The sequence below is a fragment of the Helianthus annuus genome, chromosome 17 (assembly GCF_002127325.2).
Source record: "Helianthus annuus cultivar XRQ/B chromosome 17, HanXRQr2.0-SUNRISE, whole genome shotgun sequence".
NCBI lineage: Eukaryota > Viridiplantae > Streptophyta > Magnoliopsida > Asterales > Asteraceae > Helianthus > Helianthus annuus.
The window spans coordinates 168525090-168541174 of record NC_035449.2 but is presented as its reverse complement, the minus strand read 5'-3'; the positions used below and the strand labels follow the sequence as shown (position 1 = coordinate 168541174).

The 16085-nt window shown below is 33.1% G+C and overlaps 2 protein-coding genes across 2 annotated transcripts; one reads left to right on the top strand and one right to left on the bottom strand.

Moving 5' to 3' along the window:
* Positions 1–208: 208 nt before the first annotated feature.
* Positions 209–4628, top strand: LOC110921876 (OPA3-like protein). The gene is made up of 4 exons (XM_022166200.2): positions 209–497; positions 3098–3232; positions 3869–3955; positions 4229–4628. The coding sequence occupies exons 1-4, from the start codon at positions 369–371 to the stop codon at positions 4385–4387; spliced, it is 510 nt and encodes a 169-aa protein (XP_022021892.1). The 5' UTR covers positions 209–368; the 3' UTR covers positions 4388–4628.
* Positions 4629–4859: 231 nt separating this feature from the next.
* Positions 4860–15663, bottom strand: LOC110921414 (acyl-coenzyme A oxidase 3, peroxisomal). The gene is made up of 13 exons (XM_022165733.2): positions 15181–15663; positions 14967–15084; positions 13608–13715; positions 12515–12687; positions 8632–8731; positions 8163–8237; positions 7603–7733; positions 6483–6618; positions 6293–6412; positions 6064–6210; positions 5755–5859; positions 5557–5658; positions 4860–5248 (listed from the first exon to the last, which is right to left on the bottom strand). Exons 1-13 carry the CDS (start codon positions 15594–15596, stop codon positions 5006–5008), a joined length of 1974 nt encoding a protein of 657 aa, XP_022021425.1. The 5' UTR covers positions 15597–15663; the 3' UTR covers positions 4860–5005.
* Positions 15664–16085: the final 422 nt, after the last annotated feature.

Genomic DNA, 16085 nt, shown 5'->3' with positions numbered 1-16085 from the left:
CAACGGTCAACCCACGAAGTTTCAGGTCGTGTTCAAGTTCATATGTATAATACGATTTTCAAGTTCGTATTGAATTTTCAAGTTCTGTTTGGATTTAACCCACAAACACGACCTGTTTAACACCCTACGTACATGATCCAAGGACTATTTGTTTATTAGAAATTCTTAAATATCAAATATTTTAAAAAAACATACTTTTTGTGATGCAATCATTTGGATAAGTTTGCGTAATGCGCTGGATGTAGTTAGATTCTTCCGACCCATGAAAATCTCGAACCAATCAAACCGTAATCAGAAGACAGATATTGCTTGCTGCCATTCTCAGAGGCAAAACATCAAACACTTGATCCGCATCACACCTCCGAGTGATGATATTACCTTTCGCCAAGCTAGGAACACTTGCTCTCAAAACCATCTGCAAACCAATCGCCAAACGCATCAAGAAAGAGGCTGGTCATTATCCTCAGTTCCGTTACGCAATTATCAACTTTGCACAGGTAACCATTTCCCCAATTTATCTGCAACTTATTTATTGCCAACTTAGATATTATTGTGTGATTGATCTCGTTCTGTTTAGATGCAATTGGGTTTTTATGTTACGCGTTTTGTTGAATTGTTTTATCACTTTTTATGGTGCCCACATTATTAGTAAGATTAGAGCTTTAAGTTTGTTTGATCAATTTATAAGTCACGAGTTCCGTGTCTAGGGTTGAGCGAAAAACCTAACTAACCGAACCCGAATTTAGCAGACTGAACAATTAACCGATGGTTTGGTTAGGCCATTAGCCATAACCGATTAACCGAAGACTGTGGTTTGGTTTCGGTTTTGGTGTGTTGCATAACCGAATTAACTGAACCAAATCAGTTATCTTGTGATTATGAACAGTGAAAAGGAGGGATCTTTTGATCAATATATTGAACCAATGATCTCTAGATCAAGTGGTGGAAGGCTTGCATTTCTTTTGGGAGATGCACGTTCAACTCCCACTTGTTGTAGAGTGAGGCACTGGTGGGCAATGATAGGAGACCCTGGGAAACATGGGTTCGATCTTTGAGCCAAACAAGTTTTACTGGTAATTTCACCGTCATGCCTACAGGCGGGTGGGTTACCAGGTTTTCCTCGGAATTGGTGGTGGACTCGGGTTACTCTCGGAGTACTCCGTTTGATCCAGTGGGTGCCCCGAGAGTGCTTGGGATTGATACTGTTGTCCGTTCAAAAAAAAAATTGAAAGCCCTATGAGGGGAGATATGATCCATAGTTGTTAAAAGCCACCGCCTCTTGCACCTAGGCCCATTTTTCAAGCGAGGCGAGGCAGTTGCGCCTTAAGTCGAGGAAATTGCGCTTTAATTCTCCAGGTGATGGTCCAGGTTCACATTCCGGCGAGATTCCTAGATTCCGGAGAGTTTCCGGCCAAATTTTCTAAATTCCAGCAAGATTCTAGCTAGATCCGTACTTTTATCTAAGGAAAACTACTTTTCTATACTAATACACTAATATTTTAGAACTTTTGTTACTAAATAAATGATATAAAGTGTTATATAATAGATTTTGTTTATTTTATTTAAAGAAAAGTATTCTTTTTCTAATACATAATATATATTTTTTTTTTCATTATGTGCTTTATTTTTCTCAGGCCCTTTCTTTTTTTGCGCTTTGCGCCTAGACCCCAGGCGAGGCCTATGCGCCTTGAGTGCGCCTAGCGCCTTTAATAACTATGATATGATCAACACATATATTGAAAGCTATATGAATGGCCAAATGGTCCAGAATTCTTGTTCACACTTCAAAGGTTGAGTAAAAACAAGCTATAATAGGACCTTAGCCCCCTTTTTTGTGATTTCATATGTTGTTACTTATCACTGTAATTTTTATTAATATTCAATCTTGTTAGAGTTGGGTATTAGAGTATTCATAGACCTGGAGTACGCAAAGTGTGAAAGGCTTAATACTCGAGAGGGTAAAGGGTAAAGCATATAATCTCATGTAGGGGTGTTTAATAAGGATGAAGGTTCGTTACTCCAATCGTACTTCATACCAATCTCCCGGCCATTCATTGAAGGGGGTTGTGGCTTTTTACTACCGCTTGATAAGTAAATTAAAAGTTCAGATAGAAATTAGAAGAGTGTAGAACAAGGGTGATGTGTTTAAATGTTCAATGAATGGAAAAACATGGTGGAGAATCAGACCATAGTTGTCAATAGCAGTCACTATGGTCGCTATAGCGAATAGCGTAGCATATAGGTCGAAGGTCACTACAGGGCATGTAGCCATAAATAGCGGGATTTCAGGTTTATTTTTTTAAATATATATAGCGATTAAGTATAGCTATAAAATAGTTGGATTCTAGGAATTTGTTAAATATAAATGTAAAATAGTGTATATACCAGGGTATTTTGATATAGTATACATATAATTTTTTTTCTAGTGTATCGCTATTTATAAAATAGCACCCGCTATTTAACGCTATTCGCTATGTAGCATGTAGATACCTTATCGCTATCTGTCGCTATTTGCCATCAACAACTATGAATCAGACAGAGAAGAGTGAAGAAGATGTTAACTTATAATGGTATTTAATTTTGCAGCCAGTAGTTTAAGAATTTCTGCATATATTAGGGGATGGATGGCAAGGCACTATACCGTTGTTTGAACACCACAACAGAATGACTTAGCAAAGTTAATGAACAGAAACTTACTAGATGTGTTAAGGTGTTTGTTTCCCGACTTTAGTTTGTCAACAAATATCTTCTAACTTCTAGAAATTGAATTGGGAGGATGTAAGGTAGATTACGAGATATCCCGATTCTCAAAAGAGTTTGGGGACTTGTCTGGTATATGTAGAGGAAGATGGTGAAGTGTGTGACGTCTGCTTAAGGGGAGTTGAATCTGTACCGCATAGAAATTGGTATAGAGTGACACCCGTCCGTCTACCATGTAAAATGTTTCCTTTGTATTGATAGTGAGATTTGTTAATGTATTTTGATCTCTGTCCCCTTGTAATAAGTTTGAGGGATTCTCCTAATTATTATTGCTCTTTGTTATTTCATATATATATTTTATTACATTTTGTGTTGATTATGGCAAGATACTATGCAGGCTAATCATCGGTTCAGTACAAAGTTGCAAAGGCGAATATATGGTCATGCAATAGATGCGGCTATTCGCCCCCTAAACGAGGAAAAGGCTGTCCAAGCTGCTGCAGAATTTTTTGGAGAACTTTTCGTGTTCACAGTAATATTCCCTCAAAAAGTCTTTCTTGAATATACACACACACACATACATCCATACCATGGTTGCAAAAGTCACTAGGCGCTCCCCACTTGGTCGACTGCGGAGTTGAGAGTACTCGGCCGAGTATTCGGACATGTTACATTATAAAGTAATTAGTTTTCAGGAAATTATATACGTGTCAAATAACATAAGTTTACTAATATTTATAACAAAATACGTGAATATCAATATAAATAAAAAATACATGTTCAAATAGTAAAGTATATCACAAATTAATATTCATTCCTTTAAAAATGATATTCATTCTTCAATAGTATAGACATAGGAATTATGTTTTATTTTTTTAAGTCAAACTCGGCCCGAGTTGACCTACTAGATCTCATTCTTGCCGAGGTTGACCGCATTTGATCGATTCCGAGTAATTAGGCGGAGTGAAAGAAAGTCATCTCGGCAGCCTACCTTGTAGCGATTACTCGGGGAGTACTCGGCCTCCGAGACTTTGTTTTACAACATTGTTTCACACCCATCTAATTTAATAAATGAAAACATTTCACAAAATATTCACATCTACCAATTTACTGCATGAAAAGTCAAACTTTATATAAAATTTAACTTATATGATCCTACTTTACACAGGTTGCAGGAACTGCTCTTATCTTAGAAGTTCAAAGGAGTTCAAAATCGGAAGCTAGGAAGGAAGCACTTCGAAAACAAGAACTCGAGGTTAATTTTATATTCTCTTTTTTCATAGAAGTGATAGTCAATTATAGAATTGTTAAAAGCAGAGTTGAGTATTTGATATTTTAGTTCGGTTTTTGAGGCGAATCTAACATTAGATTTCGAGTAATGAATCTGCCACATGGTTTTATAAGACCATAAATGGTTATACCCGTGAACCCCGGTATGGGACTTGGATCACCAAAAATCAGTCCCATACCTGGCCCATTGTCATCCTTAATATCTATTAAGAAAATCATTGCTTCTAATATTTTGTAGGCTTTGAGACAACGCGATGACGATCTTGCTAGAGAAATCGAGATGCTCAAATACAAAATTAACGAAATAGAACAGAATGCTAATGGACATGGATCATCCAATTTTTTGAACTTTAGAAACCCGCTTGCAATCGAGGGCAGAAAAGTCAAAGGAATTTAGCTACATGAACACTTCAACTAGTTTGAAACTTTTCCGGGCTAGATCTCTTGATCGATCCGTTAAACATAAGAGGTCACGTGACATGGTGACTATTAGCATGTAGACATTTATGTTATATAGTTATAGGCATGTGTTGTATTTCTATGATTCAACCATTTAAAACTGTTCATGAATAATTATTCTTTTAAGAGATGATGCTCTTGAAGAACTTGAATGTGTAAGATAACGGGTTTATACTTTATAGAAGACAAAACGGATCATGGTCATAAACAGGTTCTCTTGGCAGGTCAGTTATTCAATCGTTGTTTTTTTTTTTTTTTTTTTTTTTTTTTTTTTTTTTTTTTTGTATGTTTCTCAATCGATATCCGTTCACTTCGTTTCTTTTCGTCCAAGTTGCTTCTTTTTTTGTGCGTCCTTTTTTGTTTATCAGTTTCGGGAATATCCCCATTCATAGGTCAGAGATCTACGTCTATGAACTGAAACTATTTATTTCGTTTATTCCTAACAGACAACATCAGAACAAGTAACCTGTTACTGATTTTACAACATCTGGATGACTCCTTTTTTCAATAGAAAAATTAAAGACAAAACAAACGCTAACCAGCATTTGTATCGTTTCTAAACCGAGGACCATGCATTGGCATCAACCCAATTGAAAGCGATTGGCGCCAAGAAAGCATCAGGGATTCCAAAAGAAGACACCAAAGAGAGTGCATGTGGTCTTAGTTCACTGCACAGTTTTAGAACCTCTTTCCTAACCACCGCAGCATTGTCGGTTGATAAGTAACTGTATCGAAGAAATGATGCATCTTCTTCCAGCACAATTGTGGTGTACATTGATCTCATTAAACCTAGTATACCCTGCAACAATGTTCATAATTCATTGACATATAGTTTTTCTTAAAAATGAGTCTTAAATTAGAATATTACAGGGATCGTTCATGTGGTAAGGCCATGTTAGCGGATACAGGAAATTTTTTCGCCAGGTTCCTTTTGGTAGATTCTCACTAATTTTTTTCAAATTATACAAGGTTTCCACTAATTTTTTCCATTTTTTGCCAAACCGAGGGGTTCCTGGGAACCCCCAAAACACCCCTGGATCCGCCCCTTGTTACCACATAAACCATCCTTGTAATTTACTCCGCAAGTTTAAACAAACGGAAGTTTACCTTCAAAGGGCCTTCTGGTATCGTTGCTTCAACATCAAGGTATGTTTGTAGAATCAAACGATCCGAGAAGGCTCTGCCCAAATCCTCGGCAATTTGGTAAGTCTTGAAGGCACAAAAAGACGAAAAACAGCATCAACAAAATTATCTTTATACAAAAAAACTGAAAATCATTTAAAAAAACTAGTATTTAGGATTCACCACTGTGAATATATGCTCCTTGCTTTCTCCCTGAGCTAGGTGTTGTGAAACTTCCGTCGCAAATCGATGCAATAGATCTCTCTCACGAAGGCAAAAGATATCGGTCTGCAACCAAAAATACATTTCTAAATGTTCTAAAAGAGGCATTGAAATGTTGGTTAAAGGCCTCATTCGCACCCCAGAAAATAATTCATGGGTCCACTGCTGATTGGTGCAACATTGGTGGAACCCCTAAGTTGAAGTATAAAAAAGAATAATAATGAAAAAAATAAAAAAATATAGAAAACGACTTTTTTGACTATATATTACCTGAAATTGGGTGGTCCTGAGAATAGAAGTTGTGAGATGAGAAGGGATAATGGGGACAGGTTTATTCAAGTGTTCGAGTCCCAAACCTTTGATCGGTTTGTTCCTTTTCTTGGCTGCCAAAAACTCAGCTAAGAGGACCTTACTAACCTGAGTTCACATATGATTATCTTAATCCATAAAGTTATAAAAATCAAACAAAAAAGAAACTCATTTAAACTAACTATATTACCTGTTGCATCAGAACATTGTTGTCACCTTCAAAAGTTAATTGCACGTCATACTCCTTTTTTAGATGACCAACGTGATTTTCGGTTTGTAAACCTTGCACACCACAAGCTTCTCGACATTCCTGACCCGACACCAGCAAACCATAAGTTTGGAAAATCAATAACTAATAAAAACAACGGAGAAACTGCAACCTGAAGGGTTCGCATGCAATGCCAGGTTAAAACAGCCTTGAGTGCACTAGAAGCGAGATGGACGCTTTTCATTGACTCTGGTGTTCTTTTAATATATATCATTTTCAAATAATTGGAAGCAAAACTCAAAGCATATCTGCCAAACAACAAGAATACATGTCAGTATGTATTTAGTATAACTGAAATTTAGCCGGCGTTAAAGTACCATAGGACAAACAACAACCAGCCTCCCCCTCCCCCCCCCCCCCCCCCCGGGCATCCAACCTACTTTTAATAAGAAAGAAAAAATGGGATTGAATAAATATGCAACTATCTCGTTTTTGTCTTTTAATGAACTAATAATTTCACATTTTTAAACTATTTGTTGGAATTATTACGTTACTTTATAGGGGTATTAATTTATTTGATATATATTGTCTTATGGTTGATTATTTTACATTACATGTTATTATCATTTCTGTATAGGGGTATTAATTTATTTGATCTATTGCCTTATGGGTGATTATTTTACATTATGTATTATATTTGAGAGAAGACACGAAGCCGGTACTTATTACATTCTGTTCTCGAGTTCACTTAACGATAGAAAAAAAAAAGTAAAAGGAAGAAAGGAAAGGAAAGAATGTCTTTCCTTCCATTTACCTACAAATCGGAAGGATTGAAAAATTAAAGAATTTAGCATAGTTTTGATTCCATTTTCTTTCTTTTTTGAAACTCGGGAGCGCACAACATATTTTGTTTTCCTTTTTTTTTTCCTTCTTTAAGTTAAACTCTAGAACACAAAGAAAGACTTTTGTCAACCTAAAAGTGTGATTTTCAAAAAAAGAAGAAAATGTTTTGAGACTTATATTAGCGAATTTGGGGAAAAAAATACTACCACGTCCTTTTACTTTATAAAGTTCTAGTTCCGTTACAATTATATGATCTGTTAAAGTAGCAGGGTTGAACAGATCAACCCAAACACACCATGATTTTTATGTTTGATATGACATTAATCCGAAACTTGATTATGTTATATTGTGTTTCGGGTCTTGTCCACTCCTGGTTAGTAACTGTTTTAAACAAACATAAAAAAAATGTTCAAATAAGTGGTATTTGATATTTTTATTGTAACACATACGTCTTTGCAAGAAGAGGTAACAACCGCCTCTGATGAGTAGGATAATCGAGCAAAAGAACTTCAGGTTCATTTGGTCTAATTGAAAAGGCGTGCCTTGATAAAGAGTACCTTATCGCAATTGCTAAACCAATCTAAACAGCACAAATTATAACTAATATCAGGATTAAAATTAGGTTTAAGTTATTGTACAAATGAGTTTTAACATATAACTTGGCTTAACGTGAAAAGTGAAAGAGGTTTTTTTTTTTTCTCATCTTATTAATCACGCATTTTAGTCCCAGAATCTAGAAAAAAAAATATATGTTTTTACACTAGTAGAGTAATTATGTTTATGTAATTACTTACATAATTACTATACAAGTGTAAAATCACGATTTCTTTTTATATTTTAAAACTAAACATCATACATGGGTAGATAAAAAAAACACTTCTTCACTTCTTATGTAAAAGCCATTGTGTGTGTTAAAACTCATTTGTATTTGATCTTTATACATTAAAATTGATTTTAATGCATGTAAAAATAATAAACACATGAGATATAAATGTTTAGATTCTAGTACCTTTGTTGAATACATTGAACTTCCGGCAATCATTACACGACCGGATGTCAAAGGGGCCAAAAAGGCTGCAAATCTCTGAAATTAGGTATCAAACATTTTTTTAACAGTAAAGAATCTTATGTGTAAACCCATCATACTCGGGGTTATGTTCAAGGTTGACTTCTCGACCACCATGAGACCATACCCCGCTGATGCGTTAGAACCAGATGGAATTCGTAAAGTAACCCTCGTCCTCCGTCAGGTTTGAACCCGGGATTAAAGCCCCGATTCGTTCCTTCACCCAAATATCCATAAAAAATGGCTCAAACGAAAATCGAACTTGCGTCTCCACTAGAAAGGGCAAGCCAATTAACTCTTGAACCAAATTCTTTGGACAAACATGAATAAATAAAATAGAAAACCTTTTTTTGTTTGTTTCCTTTAAAATGTAGATGAAATAAATACCATGTTCTAAATAAATTCAACTAACCTGGTCTGGATCTTTTATTGCACTCTGATATTGCCCATCTGGTGACACATCAGCAACTGAATTCAACAAATTCTCTCTAGGTATCCGAAGATTGTCAAACCTATGACACATGTAGACTCGGTTAATACTAAGCCGGGTAAAACTAGCACGTTAAGTCAACACTTGCTGAATTACTTAACCAATACAGATATCTGTAAAATAATAGTTAAAATTCCATATACATAGGATCAAGGGAAAAACCCCTCCGAGTTGTGAGAACTTAGAGAACTCAGCCTTCCCGTGCGAGTTTTGCCCCCATTTTTTTTCACACCCCTAGATTAGAATGTTAGAAAAGACTATCGTAAAAAATTCGAATTAGTGTTTTTTGGCCCCTTACAGCAACTGTAAAAAGCTTATAACATAAGTATGACATCACTTTTTACAGCATTTACGGCTGTCGTAAATAAAAAAAAAAACTAGTTTTTTTTTTTTTGGTTAACTTGATTTTTTAGGATTTTTGGTAAAAAATTTAAAAAAAAAAAAACCTTTTGTAAGGCCGAGTTCTCTATGTTCTCACAACTCGTATAAATTTTCATTTACCATCACCCTATATATATACACACACACATAAATTCTCTCTATGTATCCGAAGATTGTCAAACCTGTGGCACATGTAGACTCGGTTAATACTAAGCCGGGTAAAACTAACACGTTGGGTCAACACGTGCGGAATTACTTAACCAATACGGATATTTGGAAAAAAAAATATAGATAATATTTCATATATATGTTTGTAAACTTTCAAAATATAATATATAACCCTTTAAATTTCCTAACTATCTAATTTATCAATTTGGGAGATTTTAGTGTACGATATTTAAATATATTATTAATTTTTCTTTTTCTAATTAATTAGTCAAAAAAAATTTATATATATTGAAATTATCCTGCATATATCATACACATAAATTATCCTACACATACAACCTTTCTTCTACATTTATCATACACCTTATCCTACACCTCATGTGATTAACTATATATGGTTACAATTCAAATAATTTTTTGACTTGTCAATGTAATTAATGTGCTCATTTAAGTTACTATCGTACCCTTGTAAGGCCATGAGGTATACTTTAACCATTCTTAACTCCATATAAGCGCCACATCATCCGTTTATTCCTCTTTTACTCTATTTCATCTTAAGGAAATAGTCTAACCTTGTTAACTCTACCTCACCCACCATTTTTTAATTATTTTAATATTAAATATTTATATTAACTACAAAATAAATAATAATAGTAACATTTCATTAACTTCTTAGCTAAAAATAAACAATTATAATAAATGACATTAATTTCTTATTCATTTTTGCCTATGTTAACATGTTAACCAAGGGGGGTTTTAACACCTCTTAACATGAGGAGGGAGTGGTTTGAAAGACATATTGGCTTGCCATGTCATCTTTAACACCAATTAAGTTAGAGTACACCCCAAGACCTAATACGTCGTTTCACAGAATATATTACTCAGACTCCTTCATGTTCTTTAAATTGTGTGGGTAAGTAGCTACCGAGATCAATGAATTCAATTATGTTTAAATAAAAATTAAAAAGAAAAGGTTTGATTCGTTATATATTGTTCTTACTTTTCTTATATAAGTTTATTATTCTCATTTGAATCTCCCAGTATATATATATAGGGCTCAGTTCAAATTTAAATTAGAACCACCATGAGTTGTAAGAACCGTAAGAACTTTTTCTTCCCGCGCTAGTTGGCCTAAAATTTTTTTGCACAAACGTAGATGAAAATATTATAAACACATCTGTAAAAAAAAAGTAAAAAAAATTGTCGAGTCGATAGTTTTGACTGATGCAAGTTTTTTTACGCCTCATGTAAATATGGGTATGCGGCATTTTTATAATTTATTTTTTTGCTAAAACAAGTGATTTTTTTATGATTTTTGAGAAAAAAATTCGAAAAAACATTTTGGATGGCTTAGTTCTCACGGTTCTCACAACTCAAGATGGTTCTTATTTTAACTCATCCCTCTATATATATGCAAGTATCTTTTGAGAATACAAATAATGTAAAAACAAAGGGTAAAATGTTAAAACATTAAATAGTTTATCTCTCCGCCTAGTAACATCTCTTTAATTAATTAGTAAAAAATACTACGACCCACACATATCAAAATTTATCTTACATAATATATAATACACATATCCAAAGCCATCCTATATTTATCATACACTTTATCCTATATATGTCGAAATTTATTAAACACCATAATTTAGGTTTGTTTTGAAAGAAATATATTTTGAAAACACAAATTATTAGTTTAATGTAATTAGTTAATTTAGGGGATGATAGTAAATTAATTAATAATTTAAATTTACTGCTATGCTCTTACAATAACATTAAATACAAAAATTAAATGAAAGACTCTTAATGGTTTTAACTTATTATTTCTATTCTTATAAGATATTTTCTTATCATTTGAATCCTCCACTATATATAGGATTAGGTTCATTTGTGAATCTCACCCTATTTGTGAACTAAATGAACCAATCTAGACTACTCATCTTATCAACTTTTTATTTTTATTTTTTATTCAAAAGGGTATCATAAGAAGTAAAAAGGTATTCTTTCCTCAATTGTTTTTTTTTTTACTTTTAAATAAACTACCCCATAATTTTTAATTGACCATAACCTTTACATACGTTTATATTTTTTTTTAAATAAGGCAAATTGGATTTAAATAATCCCAACTTTCTCAATTTGGCCGATATTAATCCCAACTCAGTTATTGGCCGATAATAATCCGAACAGGTCCACTTTTGGCCAATAATAGTTTGCGTTAAATATAGCTTAACGGAATTAAGTTTTTTTCCGAATTACAAACTGATGTTTTAGGGCTTTTGATTAGAACGAGGATACGCGTTAAATGATGTGAAATTTACCTCGAAATACTGCCCCAAACGACGAAAATGGTGCTTCAATTCGGGTATTTAAACTTCCAATTAACAAAAACCAAGCCGTTTGAAGCATGGTTTCGATGTAAGTTTTACATAAATCGACTCGTATCCTCGTTTTGATAAAAATCCACAAAACACCAGTTTGTAATTCGAAAAAAGCTTAACTCCGTTAAGCTATTTTTAATGGCGGACTATTATCGGCCAAAAATGGAACAGTTCGGATTATTATCGACCAATAACTGAGTTGGGATTATTATCGGCCAAATTGAGAAAATTGGGATTATTTAAATCCAATTTGCCAAAAAATAATTATATCATAAAAATGAGCATTTTATTCTCTTTAATTTGAGTATGGTCTTGCTATATTATTTTAATTTAAAAAATTAAAGGTGTCGATGATGATTGTTTGTATTTTATACACATGTGTATAATTGTTACTTGCTGAGCAATTTGAGTTTTATGCACATGTGTATGGTGACTGTTTGTTGTTCGCTGAACAATTTGGGTTTTATACACATGTGTATAGTGATTGTTTGTTTTTTTATACAAATGTGTATAATTAGCTAAGTAATTGGGTTTTATACATATGTGTATAGTGATTGTTTGTTTTTTTATGCACAACAACCAAGACACACTATTATTATACATATATTTTTTATACACATGTGTATAATTGGAGAAAAAAGCATTTAATTCTAATTGGAAAGAGAAAATATTTAAACTTACTATTATGTCCTTTCTATTTAATTTTTTAATCTATAAAAAATAGAATGAATGTTCCAAATTGGTTCATTTTGTTCATAAAAACCACTATGATATTTAAAATTTTGGTTGGGGCAGATATCATATCTTGAATGTTTGTAAGGGTATAAATTCTTCAAAATGAATATATACACTACATATGTATGGATTTTAGATATTCATACCAGATTCGACCGTTGTCAACACCATTCAAACCAATTTTATGACCACAATCAGCGATACGAATATTAGGATGTTTATTTCCATTTTCGTCTCTGATCTGGGCTATAAAAGCATGCACTCCTTGATTCACACCATTGATTTCCAGTTGTGAGAAAACCACTGTATGTGTAGCATCCTGAAATATAGAAAAGAATCATAAGATCCCGAAAAGATTATATTATAATAATAAATAGAAAACCACTTTACGTGTAACATCCTAAAATATAAAACAGAATCATAAGATCATGAGAAGATTATATTATAACAAGGTGAGTTCGCGTACAAGAGAGGAAAAGTGTTCTAAGTGTAGGGGATAAAGAGAGTTATTAATCTCTCAAGATTAAGCGTTCAAAATCAAGCGGTGACATTTCGGTAAATAATTGAAAAAAGAAATAGTGAAAGGGTATTCTGGTCTTTTCTAACTTGTACTATTTCTCCCTTGATTTTTAAACGGCTATAATTTTCCATACATTAATACTTTTAAAAAAATTACACCATATTAACGAATATTTTATTCTCTTTAATTTGAGCAGACTATTGTTATAGTTTTTTTAAAACAAATTTACAGGATTTTGAATACCCATTATGTTACGTGATTTTGAATACCCATTACATGGTTTCATTATAGTATTTTATGTGAAATCCCACTAAGTGATTACGTAATTACGTAACAATAGTTGACTATGTATTATTACGTGACTACGTGATTTTGAATGCTCATTTCATGATTATATGATTTCATTATAGTACTTATGTGAAATCATACTGAGTGATTACGTAATTAAATAAAAACAAATTAAAACATGCAATACATAAAATTTCATGAAATACCTAATACTTCATGTGTAAGACCAAGATACTTCAAAGGGAAAATAGTAAGGAAAAAAGACTATCATACTTTTTACTTCTTAAATTGCAAAAGACACGTGTAAGATCATGTTTCTCTCCTACACTTTGTAAGTAATTGTTTTTATATATATGAACCCTTATCATATTATAATATTCAATATTATCAGATAATAAAATAAATGGAAATTTGAATAATTTAATACTTACATTAGCTGCACCTCCAATCCAATACTTCTGAGCAGATTCACAAGGAGTGTTGATGATAAATTCACCGGTGCTTGCATCATATCTAGTCATAGTTTCAATGCCTCTGACCTATAAGATGGTTCAAGTCCAAGAAGCAACATATCACTTCACACATCACGCCCTTTTTAAAACCAAGAAGTGAGAAAGAAAAATCATCAAATTAAACATTCAGACGAACTTTCTTTTACTTTAAAAGTTTTTTTTTACTTTAAAAGTATTTTTAGCCCCGTCAAAATACACATATCCAAACCATCCAATCACGATTTGACAAATAAGTATTGCGGCCTAAGACGACTAGATTTTAACCGGTACATAAAATCTTGAAAAGTACAATGAGGTCCACGTAAACAGCCAAACAAAATAATACTTGTGTAAGGTGTGAGCTAAATTTGGTCGGCAAGTAAATTAGCCCTCACTATAGACGTGTATTATTATAGTTGTTTTTACATATTGTACTTTTAATGGTATTTTTGTCGACTAAATTCTAGTTGTCTTAGCCTTTGGTGCTTATTTGTTGAATCATGATTGGCTAGTTTGGACTAGAGATGGTAATGGGTCGGGTTTAGGTAATCCCAACCCCAAACCCTGTTAAATAAGTTTGTTCCAAACCGGCCCAAAACCCATCAGGTTTCTATTGGGTAAATACCCGTCGGGTATCGGGTATACCCACGGGCTTTGGGTAAACTCGTTAATCTAAAAAAAGTTACCCGTTGGGTATACCCACGGATGTTGGGTATCTATTGGTAAATTCTAATCAGTTAAATTTAGCATTATCATTATAAAAATACAACAAATTACTACAATGTATATAAAATAGCATACTTAAATGTATATAAAAAAATACTCAAATGCTATTTTTTGGTGATTGTTAGCACAAGATAACAAATTGACAATCTAGATGTTCCATTAACCAAAATATTACAAAAAAAAAAAGTATAAGCCATTTAGTGACTTTTCAGTTACCTTAATAGAAAAAGAAAAAATATATACATATTTCAAAAAATAAATAAATTATATCGGATATATAATCAACTAAAGGTAAAACGGGTACGCTTAACGGGTAAACGGGTAGAACACAGAATCCCATACCCGTCCTAAACCCGTGAAAAAAATAAAAACTAATCCCAAACTCGATTACCCGACCACAAACCCGTCCCAAATATGTCGGGTTTCGGGTTCACCCATCGGATTCGGGTTCGATTGTCATCCCTAGTTTGAACATGTCTATTTTTACAAATATTAAGAGTCAGTTTATTTTGTTAATTTTCGGTCAAAATCTATTGTTGTAATTTTTGTGATTAGAAAACATTTAGTACATACATTGCTACCATGTCCTAACTCGGTCATTGCAAAGCAACCCTTGACTTGATAAGTCTCAGTTGGCTTGAACCATTTATCATGATGGCGTTTTGTGCCCATGAAACGGATCGCACCGCCCCTGAAAATACGATAAACCACATTAATCGCTTCTAAACTTGAGATGTCAATGAGTATGTAAAAATCCAAAAAAATATAAAAAAATGACAAGACATACCATAAAAAGAAATGAACAGAAACCTTGATCGAAAGTGAATGATCATAAACACCAAGAGCTTCACTAAGAACAAATCCCCATAAATGACCTTTAGAAAACAACTCATCAAAAACTCCTTGTTCTCTCAAGTAATCGATTCTTCTCATCGTCATCTCTCTCTGCTGCTCCATAGACTGATTAAAATCCGGTGCAATAAACACTTTCCCGTCTCTTTCTCTAGGACAAAACAAATTGCTTTGTATCATCAGGTTGAATATATAGTCAATGTCATCAACGCTTGCACCGTCTAGGAGCTTACGAAGTGACTTTGTATCAAAATCATACACGCATGGGGTGGCATTGTGGTTCTGTAGATGGCGGGTCAGAAGTTTGACGCGATCGAATGTCTGATATGATTTTAGAGTTTCACCCTTCATGTTATCAGCAAGCTATGAGAAGAATAAAGGAGAAAACAATTTCTGTTTATATTAAGGCTCTACGTTGTGTTTTGGCCCATTTAAAAGAAATCCCAACTAACATTTAAAAACTAACCATTTTTCCATTTAAAAGAAATCCCAACTAACATTTAAAAACTAACAATTTTTTCCACATTTTGTGTAATTCATATTTTATTTGAATTAAATATAATTTTATTTTGGCGTCTTATCACTCACTAATACTATAATGAACGTGCTAAATCATTGTTGCATAAAATATTGTTTTGCTAAAGTCCCCACGTGATAACTTATTTAAAGATGTAAAAATCTCAAAAAGAGATTGTGTCCTGACAAATAATATTGGTTTTGACATTTAAATAAATATTAGAGCAAATTGCAAATTATTAAACGTTGCTAATATGATTAATTTAAAATAAAATGTTTTAACCATGCATGAAAATAGATTTAGATAGAAGCTTCAGAAATAAA

Coding starts and splice junctions, on each gene's coding strand:
- LOC110921876 (XM_022166200.2), top strand. CDS start 369: ATGATATTACCTTTCGCCAAGCTAGGAACACTTGCTCTCAAAACCATC. Junction 498..3,097: donor CAATTATCAACTTTGCACAG/GTAACCATTTCC, acceptor GATACTATGCAG/GCTAATCATCGGTTCAGTAC. Junction 3,233..3,868: donor GAGAACTTTTCGTGTTCACA/GTAATATTCCCT, acceptor TACTTTACACAG/GTTGCAGGAACTGCTCTTAT.
- LOC110921414 (XM_022165733.2), bottom strand. CDS start 15,596: ATGAAGGGTGAAACTCTAAAATCATATCAGACATTCGATCGCGTCAAA. Junction 8,238..8,631: donor CAATAAAAGATCCAGACCAG/GTTAGTTGAATT, acceptor ACCTAATTTCAG/AGATTTGCAGCCTTTTTGGC. Junction 6,211..6,292: donor ACAATGTTCTGATGCAACAG/GTAATATAGTTA, acceptor ATGTGAACTCAG/GTTAGTAAGGTCCTCTTAGC.